The sequence below is a fragment of the Drosophila sulfurigaster genome, chromosome 3 (assembly GCF_023558435.1).
Source record: "Drosophila sulfurigaster albostrigata strain 15112-1811.04 chromosome 3, ASM2355843v2, whole genome shotgun sequence".
In the NCBI taxonomy this organism is placed as follows: domain Eukaryota; kingdom Metazoa; phylum Arthropoda; class Insecta; order Diptera; family Drosophilidae; genus Drosophila; species Drosophila sulfurigaster.
The window spans coordinates 13,181,746-13,196,010 of NC_084883.1; the positions used below are offsets into that span (position 1 = coordinate 13,181,746).

Consider the following 14,265-nt stretch of genomic DNA (forward strand, 5'->3'; position numbering starts at 1 on the left):
TCGATTTCCTGTGCAATAAAATTAGGGAACTGAATTATGAAAATTAGATTAAATAGTTTCAAAGAAATAAGTAATCCTTTTAGGGAATAATAATATGTATCATTACATTTTTGTATAATAAATGTCATGAGATTTTTTTTCTAAACTAATTAAAAACTCTTTCTCTTTTCCTAAGAAACTATGTTAACTTGTATTACTAAAAGATTTTTAGAAACAGTGTACTATAAGAAATCCCTTAGTTTACATTACCCTTCCTAACTGTCTTAAAGACATTTTACTCCTACTTCACAGTTTCACTTTTTTCGTATACTTATTGTGATTCTTAGTCCAATCCAGTTTGTACTTACTTCGACCTGCAACGAGAAAGAATGAGAAAAAGAGAAAAACGTTATTAAATTGGTTTTTAGTTAGGTTTTTCGTGTTGGTAGACGATTGAAAATTAAATTTACTTTTAACGCGAATCAATAAAATATCGAGAAATTGATGAAATTCCACGACGCCGAAGTTGAAGTTGCCTCCTCAAAACGTGTTGGAATTCCTCGAAACCCGAAGCGAAGAGACCTATTCCATCTAATGTAGACAGAGTCTTGGAAATTGTTGTTGTTGTTGTTGTTTCTGTTGGTCCTTTGCCACTTGGTTGGTTGCAACAACCTTCAAAACAAATGTACCGACACTAATGGCAACCCAGTCATGCCCCAAGTTAAATCGTTGGAAAAATTGAACAAATCAATTTTGTCAACAAAATGCCAAAGCCCAAAAGCAAAAAGAGGCACGAAATTAAACCAAAAACATTAACAGTACACTGGCAACGTGTCTGCACGTGTTTTCCAAACACACAAACACACAAAAACAGGGCGGAGAGGGGCGTGACTGGTGAGGTGTTATCACGGTTTTAAATTTCACACGCAGCTCGCGACAGCAAAAAAAAAAACAGAAGCAGAAGCAGACCTTGAACCTGTCAGACAGTCAGGAGACGACGCGACGTCGACTCTGGCCTCGTCATCGTCAAGGAAAGGTGGAAAAGCGGAACGAGGAGGGAGGGGAGGAAGAGCGTGCTGCGGGGGCGTGAACTTAGAGAGAGGACCAACCACTCAAGCTGGCCGAGAACGCATGTTGCCGGGCAGATAAGCCAGCACAAAGTTGCATACCAAGGCGTCCGCGTCGCAAGGACATTGCCAAAAGGGGTTGCCAAAGGACGGCAGCTTGGCTGGTTGCCAGTTCCTGTTTCCCCCTCTTGTGGCACTTACAAGCTGCAACATTTGCTAGCGTTAAATCTGTTGCTGGGCCACGTCTCTCCCCCTTTTGTGAAAATTTGTGATTTATAGCGTGTTAAATTTTTCATTGCTTTCGGCGCAAATTTGACACAATAAAAGTTTCAATGTTATCCTTGCGATGCTGGGGGAGGATTGAACTTGGGAGGAGGGAGTTGGAAGGATTCGGCAAATTGGCTTTAATAGAAATTATATGAACTCAATCAAGAGCAACTTAAGCTGCGATAAAAAGAAATAGCGTACAAAAGACAGAAGGAGAGCAAGAAAATGAGAAAGAGAAACAGAAAATTAATTAGAGAGCTTTCTGAATATATTTTAAGATTTAGTAATTATTTTACTTTTCAATTGGATTCTAACTTTAGTCTATTTTGTAGACTCATTTTATTTATTTTGTTTGTTTAAAAATTATAAATGTGGTATGTTTGTATTTATTATAATGTATACACATATATATTTTTATACCCAGTACCCATATGACAGAACTATTGTATATTTTGGACTCCCTGGTATATTTTAAATGCAGTACTATATCAACAATTATAGTCTTTGGTATAATTTAGTATTTTGCGGTTAATCAAATTAGTATATTTTAAAATTTTATTCACAGTTGAGAACACTCTACTTTTTTTTACTTGTTTTATTTAGTATTTTTATTTTATTTTTATGTTCTTAAATATAATGAAGCTTTAAATTAATAAATTGCTAATATTCATAATAACACCTGTTGAGGACGTTTTCAGTATCCAAAAGTTCTGTTTATTAATAAGTGACTATTATATAGAACAGAAGATCTTCAGAGTTACTTAGCGTTTAAATCCTCTTAACTCTCGTTTATTAACCGTGCTTATTTGACTGCATAAAAAGTGCAACTAGACGCAAGACATGCAGACAACAACCACAATAAATACGACTGCAACAACAACTTGGAACGCATTCACATAAATTGTTTTCTTTTGCTAAAGCGAACTCATCATAAAACAACAGAAGAGAGCGTGTAGCCAAGAGAGACAAGAATATGCCGCAAAACGAAAAAAAAAAAAAAACGGGAAGATGTCTTCATCATCGGTTGTTAAATGCAATGACCCAAGTTGGTAAGAGCCCGCTGCCAACTGCCAGCTGCCAACTGGCTAACAAAATACGAAAAAAAGAAGCAAAAACAAAAACAAAACCAAGTCGAAGACGAAGTCGCTGTCCATTCGGGCATATGTTTAAAATAAGCGCATTTGTTTTATTTATGCTTAACATGAGTTGCAAATGCCAAAAACAGACAAAAGCCAAACTGAATTGGCAACAACCACGGGAACGGGAATGGGAATGAGAATGGCCAAGACGATGGAAACGGGACTGCGAGTGTATCCGTAGTAGCCTGGCTAAGACTCGAACTGAGAGCCTGAGATGAGTTACCATTTTGGCAGCAACTGAATAAACGTGAATGAGTGCGCAATTAAATGTCAAAGCCAAGGCTACGGAAGGAGGCAGAGTTAAGACAACTTGTCCGTACACCAAGAAAATTAAGCAAATTAAATCAACTTAAAAACTTAAGAAGTAAAGCACAAATTACCAGTAAGAACCACTTTATAAGTGAACCAAGAGATAACTTAATTATAAATAACAGAAAATTAGTAATTAATTTTTAAAAAAATTTTTGTTCATTACGAGTATTTTTTTTGTAATTAATTGGATTCTTATATTTTATAGAATTAAAACCATTCAACTTAAAAAAATGAAGAAACGAAAACCACATAGAAATCATAATAAAAAAAATTTTTTTTAAAAAGAATATATCATATATATGATGTATGATTTTCATTTTTAACTATCTATTTTATAAAAAGAAATTTAAAGAAATATTTATATATTATTTAAATAAACTGTTTTGATTTCTATTTATAAAAGATAAACGGAATAAAATTGATTTTCAAAATAATATATTTATGTATTGGTTGATAACGAATAAAAAGGTTAATTTTCTTGTTGTTCAGAAATTGAGCTGAATTTAAAATCAAAATTTTTAATGTTGAAAAAAATTAACTATAAGAAGACCATATAATAATAGTAATAAAAAAGATATTTTCTACCAAAAATCCTAAAATATAACAAAAATACGATTTTAGTTATAACGTATTTCTGAATAAAAACCTCCTCTTTAAAAATAAATATTTAAATATTTACTTTTTATATTCGTTTTACTAATAACCAGTTATAGTTCTTTTATTTTATATAAACTATTTTAATTTCAGTTTATTGTAGATCAATTGCTTATAATTGATTTTAGTAATTAATTAATATTTACATATTGTTTGATAACGAAGACAAAAATTGAATTTTCCTGATGTTCATATATTATTACGAATGTAAAGTCGAAAAATTTTAATGTTAACAAAAATTAACTACAGTAGTAAATTCTCAGCCTCTTATTAATCATTTTAAATTTTGTCAACGCAAAACAAATGCCTAAGTATTTTCTCTCAGTGTATAAGTTGCTCTCTTCCCCTTGCTTCTTCACTTCCACTTGGCAAGAGGGCGCAGCGATCTCGACTGAAATTGACTTATAAAGATCTCAAACTAACGGGCCACACACAGCCACAGAGATTCGATGCCGTTCACAGGGGAGCCCACAAAGGCCCCCTTTTCCCCCTTCTATGCCCCTCGATGCTTCACTTGGTCGAGAGCTGGCAAGAACCAGCTGGTTAACTTGGCTTTTAGACAGCGTCTGAGCCGCATGTAAGCGATATGTTTGACAGTGTCGATGGGGCATTGCTTCAGTTTTTCTCTCGTTATTCTCGTCTCGAGTTGTTGTTGCTGTTGTCGAAGTTGTTGTTGCTGTTGTTGCTGAGAGGGCCAAAGCTGATATCGGATCTGTTGTTGGCCAATCTAATGATCAGTCAGCTCATTAATAAGCCATAAAAGCAACACGTTGCCAGGGAAATTAACGCATTGGAAAAGTGAAAGTCAGATTCATAATGATTACAAAGAAAAATCGTGGGCAGAGAGAATATGGACAGACAGAGAGCGAGAAAGAGTTAGTAAAAAAGAGAGAGGGAGAAAAATATTTTAAATATATTGAAAATGATTATTAAATTGGGAGATTATTAGGTGAAGAGACACACAAATTAAGACAGACACATTTTATTTATATCAAGACAAATAAAAATTCATAGAAAAAGTGAAAAATAAAATTAAAACAAATTTAAATTAGTTAGAAAGATAAAATAAAAGTTCTGAAGCGTAGAAGTTTGGTAGAAAAAGATTAAAAAAAATAGATTGAATTTGAGTGAAGTGTTTAAAGAATTATAGAAAAAGTTGCTCAAAGTATTACAAGGAGAGATCCACAGAAAGATTTGAAATAAAAAAACACGAACTGAATTAGAGCAAAAACGAGTGAAAATATAGGATTATTATTAGAATTGACAAAAAAAAAAATATAGTATTGTATTAAAGTTTCTCAATCTATTAAAAGGAGAAAATGAGTGCAACATATATTATAAAGAAGTATAAACTATTGTTTTTAAAATTAATTAAATTATCTAAAACATACTGAACAAAAATTATAATAAGAATTTACGGTTAAAATTTAAAGTTTTCATTATCTAACCCTCCCGCTTCAAAGACTATTGTTAATATTGCAATTTTCCATTTCCTCTCTTCACATTTTCTGCGCACTTTCCTGCATCGCGTTTGACAGGCAAATTAACGCTGCGGTTGCCTGTGATCATCGATTGTCGATCGATGATTGTTGCTGATCTAGCGTCGATTACCGACTACTAACTGCCGACTGCCGACTGTTGATTGTTGGCTGGCAAAGCGTAAGCAATTGTCATAGACAATGATGATGATTGACACGCCGATTGATTTGATCGCACGTTAATTGAAATGATTGACGCGCCGCAAATCACAAAACGCTGCGGCAAACTTTCAGTTGCAGTTGCAGTAGCTGTGGCTGCGGCAAGTGGCAAGTGGCAAGTGGCAGTCATAAGTCACAGTGTCTGCAAATAGTCGGCGTATGCGTCTCTCTTATCGATAACTGTCGGTGACTGACAAACGATGGCAACGACAATGGCCAATGGCTAATACCAATGCCAATGCCAATGCCAAATGACGTTGGCCTGGCTAAGAGACAAAGCTGTCAACGGTTTTGTCTATCGCTCAATCTTGAGGCGACTTAACTTGGCTCAAATCAAAAATAGTTATTTACTCGCCACATGGCTAAAAAGAGAGTCGACTTTATTGTTGCCGTTGGCATTTTCCTTGTAACAACTTGCAACATTGCCACTTGCAACGTTTAGAGGCAACATTCCAGCGCATAATTTGCGCTGTCACATGAAAATATGTATTTAGATACATTTTTAATTGCTTTATCAATATTGTTGTTGTCTTTCTTCGTCAGTTGCTGTCTTCGCTTCGTTGCCTTTTGCTTTGTTGCCTGTTTTGCATTTTGAACCAGCATTTTGCATATCAATTGGCCAAGTTGTCGTTGCCTCAAGCAGCCAACTTCTTTCATCCTCCGCCTTTGCTATTTGATGGGCTGACTGTTTGCATCGTGTGAAAGGCGTCAAAACATGTAGCTAACAACTGATGTCGACTAAAAGGAAAGTGAGCTGAGCCTTTGCAGCAAAAAAACTGCAATTGTTAGACTAAACAAGTTACGAGCTGTTCCCTTTCCCCTACATAAATATCAAAGAATGCTCAAGGCATTGCTGTATTAATTATTAAATCATATCAACATTTTGTAGAATAGTTAAAAAATTAACTTTTGTTACAAATTACTTTTGCCAAAATGTACAACAAATAAATTATATATAATAAATTCAGCATTTTCATATATAAGCAACATTTATAACTCAAGGAACTAAAAAATGATCAGATCAGGCCAAAATCTGTAGGATAGTTAGGAAATAGACTTTACGTAAGAGCTTTAAGCGCCAGTCTCCAAACTTAAAGAAGAATACAACTTCTAATTCTAATTACATGAAGAATATAATAAAATCATGTATCAAAACAATAGTTTAACAATTTCATTGAAATTATTACTATAAAGAGTTCCAGCCGGTAACATTCATCAATTTCCCTTATAAGCAACATTTATTTCTCAAGGAACTGCTAAAATAATTATCAGATCGAGTTGAAATTTGTATAATACACGAAAAATAAATTGTAAATCACATCTGTTAAATTTCAAATCAATTGCTTACAAATTCTTTTTCAAATCAACAAAAATTCAAAAGATTCTTTCCCATATAAACCACAATTATATCTCATGAAACCATTGAAATAATAACTTGATTAAGCTGAAAGTTTTGGGATAGTTGAAGAATACATTTTAAAGCATATTTGCCAACATTCAACAAAATAGCTTTAAAATTTCATTTTACAATAAGTTTTTTTTAAATTTACAAACTGTGAAATTATATCTTAAGAAACTGTTGAAATAATTACTTGATCAGGCTGAAAGTTTTGGGATAGTGGAAGAATACATTTTAAAGCATTTATGTACAATATACATAAATATCTTTAAAATTATATTTAGTTTTCTTAAAAGAATAAACTGTTAAAACTAAGGCACCAAAAACTAGCTAGCTTTTGTAGAATTAGATATCTAAACAACTTTACACACTAAATTTCATCAGAGTTTGCCTTTCAACACATTTATGATGCAAAGTTCTTAGCCACAGACTCCCGCTGTTGTCTGGTAGCTATACAAAGTGTGTAAACGCCTTTGGTCTGGCAAGGGAATGGATTGGTTTCAATTTCACATACATATGATTAACATTGATTGGGTTCATTACGGGTCGACGATAGACTGTGATCAGGGCAAGAGAAGAGAGTGAGAGACCGCACAGCGATTGTAAACAAATTGTAAACCGCATTTTCCGCTGATATTAGCAAACAATTTCATTAAGAAACTGCTATCGATACGAGACGCCAGCCAAAGGCAACACCATCATCAGGTGGCTGGAGGTGGAGCTGGAAGCTCGATGCTAAAGCTGAAGCTGCAGCTAAAGTTGGCGACACCGATACGAGTGCGAGTCGAGATTAAGTATCTGAAAAAGTATCTATGACTGAGACTCAGACTCAGACTGAGGCAATACAGCTGGCCTAATAGACTCGTCGCACCGCTTTTTTTTTTTAATACGAGTATATACATATATTTTTTTTTGTTGCTGCAATTGAGGTGTGAACATTTTACGCTTCCATGGAGATTTGGTCTAAATGAATGCTGACTGAGATTGCAATTGAGACTGAGACTGAGATTGTGACTGAGGCCACTTCTATGGCCTCTCAATTAACGCAATCGCAATGCGTCGATTAACGAGAATTTCTATTACAAAATTTGTGCTGGCTTTCACCTCGTATAAACACATCAAAGCTTTGGATCTGTACCGAATGAAAAATGCCTAAAGTATATAAAACCCAGTCGTAAAAATTGCACTTTAAAAATGTATTGCGTTTGATTTTAAAGCAGAGATTTCGCAAAGAATTTTTAATTGGCTACAAATATAGTTTAAGTTTTCATGAAGTATTTCTTTGGAATTTTGAAGGAAAATCATGATATTTTATGTAATAAATTATTAATTGCGATTAATCTCTTTTCATGAATTTAAAAATTTGATGTCAACATAATTTTGGTTAGCTTCTTTCTGAAAGTCTGAAGACCGCATTAAAAATTTATTGTGTATTTATTTTCTAAACAATGTTTATTTATAGGACTTATGTAAATAAGTTTGTATACAAAGTACAAATTTCACAAAGAATGTGCTTAATATGAATTCTATGTCAAGGAAAAATCTCCCAACAACTTTTTGAGTTGTGTACTTATTTAATTTAAGTTTCTATTCAATAAGTATTTGAATTTTTCCTTAATAAGTCCGAACGTTTAGTAAGTCAACAATTTTTGTATCTTATTAATTTAAATATTTTATTTTAGATTTAAATTTAATCAATTTTCATTTATCTTAACTTGTGTCCCCCTTTTTCTCACTGTGTGAAGACCACCCCAAAAGCTCATTTTGTTTATTTGTTGCGGTAGTCAAAATAAAAGCAACTCTCAATTCTCAGTTCACCATTCTACTGTCTAAATGATCGCGCCGACTATTTGCCTAATGAATATTAAGATTACGAACGCGTTTAAAGCATTGTTTGGGGCGAGAAGCGAAGAGATGAGAGAAAAAACAGAGCAAAGCAGAGCGACTAAAGCAACGATCAACTTTTGACCTACCTGAAGTGAGTCGATCGCTTGGCATGATCGTTGGTTCGTTGCCTGGCGTCAGCCCCAAATAATTTGTAGATCAATAAATGTTCGCTTTATGGCTCTATTAGTGGACCATTCCGCGTGATCTCGCTCTCTTTCTTTACCTCTCTCTCTCTACCTCTCTCTTGACTGCACATTTTAATTACGATCATCGTGTGGGGCAGCCGTCAGCGATCCACGAATTGAAGTCAGGGCCACAGCGCTGAAGTTGGAGTTGAAGTTGGAGTTTAAAGTTGGAGATGGAGATGGAGAAAACAAATATGCGAATAAGTATGTTCACACCAGTGCCCACCCAACATTAACATCAATCTTCCACGGATCAAAGATGCAAAACACTTGAGGACCACACCGATCATTTGACGGCAGACAGCTCAAAAACTCAGCTCAAGCGACGCCGACACATCGCAATCATTGTTATCATCATTATTGTGATGATCATTATCATCATATCATGATCATCCATGGCATCGTGATGATGATCACACATGCGCATTGATGCAGAAGACGCCGTCGACGACGACGATGATCAGAAAGAGCAAAGCGCAGACTGAAAGACAGACAGACGGAAAGTCGCAGACCGAGTGGAGGATGGAGGAGACAGTCCAAGCTACGAAGTTGCCGAGTACGATACGAGTATCACTGTCTCGACTTGGGTTTGGCTCTGGGTCACTCAGTGGAAGCTTCACAGCTGCGTTACAGTTCAAAATATAGGGCATATAAGTATGTGCATAGGACAGAAGAAGCAAGTGTAGCAAAAGTTGAGGAAGGCAAGGTTTTTTACTAATTTGATAGCTATCAATTTATAGTTTGTATGTGGGTTATAAACCATCATATCATAATTTAAGCTATAGGATAGAACAGTAAAATCATTCTAAGAAAAATTCCAAAGACACATCAGCGACTTAACTTCTTAGTAGTTAGATTATAATATTTTCTACTACTATATATTAACTTCTTGTTTTATGTTCCTTACATTGTTTGGTCAAATTAAGCTAACTTAACTTAAATATCTTCAAATACTTCTAATGAGTGTAATAATGAGTTAGAAAGTGAAAAGTCAAATTACGACTTTCGATTTATACAGCCAGCCATAACTTTATAACGATATATTAAAATATTTGATAACAAAGAACGTCATTAAATTTGTACTACATTAATCCCAATTTAAAATTGTTTTATATTGATTAAAGATTTTTGCCTTCTTGGTTCAATTTTAAGATTTTTCCATTCTTGAAACAAGAATATAATCTCGAATTTCAAGATTGAAAAATTTAAATTGTTTGTAGTTTTTTCAACTTGAGTGAAGAATAAACCTTCTTCTTTCGACATCAAATAATCTTGATTCCAGATTTTATTCTTGATTTGAAAACGTTTTTCTTTCTGTGTAAAAAAAAGGATCTGATAATTATACTCCATTAATTATTAAAAAATCTAACAAAATGCTTAAACTAAACTTTAAATAGAGTTTAACGAATTTTACTTCAAATTATTAATAGTCAACAAACTTAAAAATGAATATAAGCTAACGATCCACTATTAGTTAGTTGAATTGCAATCTCCTTTATCTTCAAATCCAACTACAAAATATAAATAGTCGTTGCAGCCGATATTTTTGAGTGCAGGGCATGGAGCATGTTAAATCTGAAAATGTCTTAATAAAACAATTAATAGCACAGCTGAGCTCATAAGTTTCTTCAGTGCTGGGGAGCTTCAGAGCGCATGATCAAGAAGAAGCTCGCATCGCACAGGAGCGCATTCAGCGGCGCTTTCGGTTGAGGCCGCTCTCAAAGTGAATGGCGCAATTAATATGCTCCGCTCCTGGGGGAACAAGATTTGGAGACGCCGCCGCGCCGATCGTATATCGTGTACGTACTATAAAGTAATTGAAAAGCACAACAGATTGTTTTAAATATCAGGCGAGCCGCCCAAGTTGACCACCTGTGCGCTGTCCCCCCCTCTCCATCCTCCTCTTCTCTCCTGTCCAGAGTGAGCTTATGGCTTTTGCGGATTTATGGTCGCCAGTTTTGTTGTCTCCATGCAGCTGATCCGCTCTTTGGGCCAAAGAGACACACACACACACACTACACAGTGGAGTCTTCTCTCTTTCTGCTCTTATGCTAATTTCAAAGTCCCAGACGAAGACGCAGAACGAGACTAAGTTGGAGATGAAGACGGTGACTGAGACTGCGACTGAGACTGAGACCCATGTGGACCACACACGTTGAGCGATTCGCATGCCACATGCCTCTGTTAGAGTGTGGCGGAGAAGCGAGGGAGAACGGAGGGGAAGCGGCTTTAGCTGTGGCTTTGACTTCGCCTTTAACTTTTCGCTTGTGTGTGGCTGCGGGGCGAACGCTGGCTGGCTTTTATGGGCCCAAAGTATTCGCCACTGGGTTTTCGGTTTGATAAATTATCGATAAAATGATGCGATCACTTTTAATTTGGTTTAGTTTACCTACCGCATTCTTGGCCAAATTAAAAGCATAAAACACACACACAACCACGCATTGAGAATGCAGCGAACTTTGATTCGAGTTGAAAGTTGGTGCCGAACTCTTGATTTCATGCATTTGTTCTTCGTTTCTTAATTAAGTTATCAAAGTTTTTATGACGTCAGCAACTTCTCAACGGGTGTGTGAATCTGTGTGTGTTTGCTTTGTGTATGTGTGTGGGAACTGGCGCCAGCGGCGCATAGAAGAAGCCAATCAGCAGGAGCTCAAGTTTGTTGTTATTGTTGGGCAGATATTGAGGATTGAGGATTGGGAAATGAGGATTGGGGAATGTGGATCGTTTACGCAGAGACTTGACAATTTGTGCGCCATTTCCGCTGACTTCTTGGCATGCTTGCAATGTGACTGACATGCAAGAAACGCATGACAACTCTGGCAGATCGAATTTTAAATGCTCTATTATATAGAATACTATGTTAAATATACTTCAAAAGATATTCAATGCAATAATCATTTCTTTTAAATTACTAATATACAACATTTTGTTATCTTTGATATAATTATAAGATATACCAAAAGTTTGATTATAATTGATTATCTATTGATTATATTTGGTATTTATATAAAATATATCTGATATTTGATTCTGATTGCTGCAGTATTACGTTGAAATATATCAGATACACGTATATTCGAAAAATGCTAAAATATACTATAAGCTATATTTCACATATCGATATACCAACACACTCAAAATATACCATAGAGTGAAAAATATGCTATATTTATAATTAGAGTAGATAATTATTAATGTACAGTATTTTTTCTACGGTATACTACTACATCAAAAATACACCATAGAGTACAAAATATACTAGATTTATAATTAGAGTAGATGATTATTATTAATTAGTATTACAGTACCTTTTTCTACGATAGAATACCACAATAAAAATATACAATAGAGTACAAAATATACTATTTTGATAATTAGACTGGATAATTAGTAGTGTATTCACAATACAGAATAGTTAAACTTGATATAACCAAAATGTTTTAGCAAATATTATTTACTATTGTCAAATTAAAATATATCTGCAAGAATATAAAACTGAAATTACCACCAAATTAATTCCAACATTTAATAACTTAATGTTTCATAAAATTCGCGAGTTTCATTTAAAAAACGCATATTCTCTATTTGCTAGAGTATTTGTGTAAATAAACAACCTGCTGGCAGATAATACAGAGTTTTCTTTTAGTTGGGGATCAACTCTATCAAGGGAGCACTATAAAGGGGAGCTATTGATAGGAAGGGGAAGGTGAAGAGGAGGGGAATCGATCAATGTCAACACGAATCGGTTTGTTAAAATTCTCACGCTCCTCGCTTGGCGACTTTTAATTACGCGCTCCTTCGATTGAGGCTGAGGCAACTGTGGCTTTAATTAAGTAATTAGCGACAGAGTAAGGAAAACAAACAAATGAATAAACAAAGCGAAAGGAAAATAAATAATACGAGAGACAAAGCAGAGAGGAGAAACAGCAACAGAAATTGAATTCAATTTTCGCTCGTAATCTGTGCTTCAATTTCAACTGTCATTCGAGCTAAAGTTGTACTTCCCTCACTCTCTCCCTCACTCACTCTCTCTGTCGCTCTTCCTATGTCTGTCTCTATCTTTTGTTATCCTTTCCGCCCTTCGCACACACACAAAAAAACTGTCATTTGTCTATTTTTAACAGACACGCCGACATGAAGGATTTAATTAAATTCAACTCGAGCTGACAGCTTCCATGCAGCTTTGATAGCTCTCAACCCAGTATCTGTGTCTGTACGTCTATGTGTGTGTGTATCTGTATCTGCAGTTGGGTGTGGGTGTGTATGTGTATGTGTGTGTGTGTGTTTGTGTGGGTGTGGCTGTCTCGTTGCAGACTCTCAATTTTCGATTTGTTGACTTTTGATGCATCCACTTTGACTTTTCGCTTTGTTTTCATTTCATTTCATTGCAATGCAGCTTCAACTCAACTCAACTCAACTCAGTTTAGTTCTCTGCTCTGCATTTGATGTTTTTGAAGTGCTGCATGCAAAATGAGATTCGAAAATTGATTTGGTAATTGAAAAACTAGCTGAATTCGAGACAAACTCAGGAGTGAGGCTGCGTCTCACTTTGTCTACTAATGTTGATAAGATGCAGCCTCACATTGTCAACCATGTTTTTGTTCCAAACTTTGAGTTAAAAATAAGACTCTAAAAATTATCTAGTACAACACACAAACATTTCCATCAATATTTTAGTTCTATTTTCAGTAATTGGACTGACATTCTTTATAAAAAATTATTTTCCAATTTTATAAAATTTATGTCGAAGAAATTAAATAGAAGAGTTTAAATAAAATATAAGAGTATATATTAAAAGAAGTAATTTATACATTGGTTAATGCAAAAATCTTCAATAAATAAGTTTTCCTTTTAAATTTTAACATCTTTCTGTTGACAAAAACAGACCTAAGTAGAACTAGGTTAAAACGGTTTTTGAGCGCACTTGATATATAAAAATATCAAATATACAATTTGGTATATTTCTGATTTATAGTATGTCAATTTAGTATACTGCACTGTTTCGGATTTACTTTATTAGCAAAAACATTTTAATTATTATTTAATATTTATTCATTAATTATTACCAAGGATATAAAGTGCAAAGAAAGAGCAACTGAGTTCCCAAGCCTGTTAATTAAATTTTGTTATAATGAATTCCCAGTGAAGTGTCAAAGAACTTTTGGAGCCATTTCAATCAAAGTTAATGCACAACACAATATGATAATTATCAGATTATGCTGAAATACCTGGAACTCCATTGAGATGCTATCAACATCAACGTCATTATGATCATCATTTAACTCTTGAAATAGTTTTCGACAAATGTCGTGTCAGTTGGTTGTCATTGTGAGTGTGTTTTGGCATTATTCATATGGCGCCATCAAATCGCTGCTAATGACTCACTTTATGCTAATCTATAATTGCATTCCCCACATTCCTTTCCCCTCTTCTAATCCCTTTTCCCCCCTCGACATCGTGTTACTCTTTGTGTGGCAATTAGCTGAAATGAAAATGTCACAGTCATAATAATATCATGAGCCAAATTGGCTGACTGCCGGCAATTTGGTTGCAGTTGCCAGTAGTTGTTGCATGCCACAAGACAAGCTTTGCATAGAGCGTTGGCAGCATAATTAAGAACACGAATTGGCCAAGTTAGAGTGCTTGCAATGCAGGCGACTTTGTTGGCCGCGTCAATCA

At 34.8% G+C, this 14,265-nt stretch overlaps 1 protein-coding gene across 2 annotated transcripts in view; it reads right to left on the bottom strand.

The window, feature by feature from the left end:
• LOC133842509 (homeobox protein invected) overlaps positions 1-14,265 on the bottom strand; it is a 59,219-nt gene that overhangs the window by 2,295 nt on the left and 42,659 nt on the right. Inside the window, exon 2 of one of the 2 annotated variants that reach the window (XM_062275621.1) lies at positions 271-353. The exons of the other annotated variant lie outside the window; for it this stretch is intronic. Within the exon in view, the coding sequence (XP_062131605.1) occupies positions 286-353 (68 nt within the window). The 3' untranslated portion in view covers positions 271-285. Of the gene's footprint in view, positions 1-270; positions 354-14,265 lie in introns of those variants that run through there. 2 annotated transcript variants of the gene reach the window in all.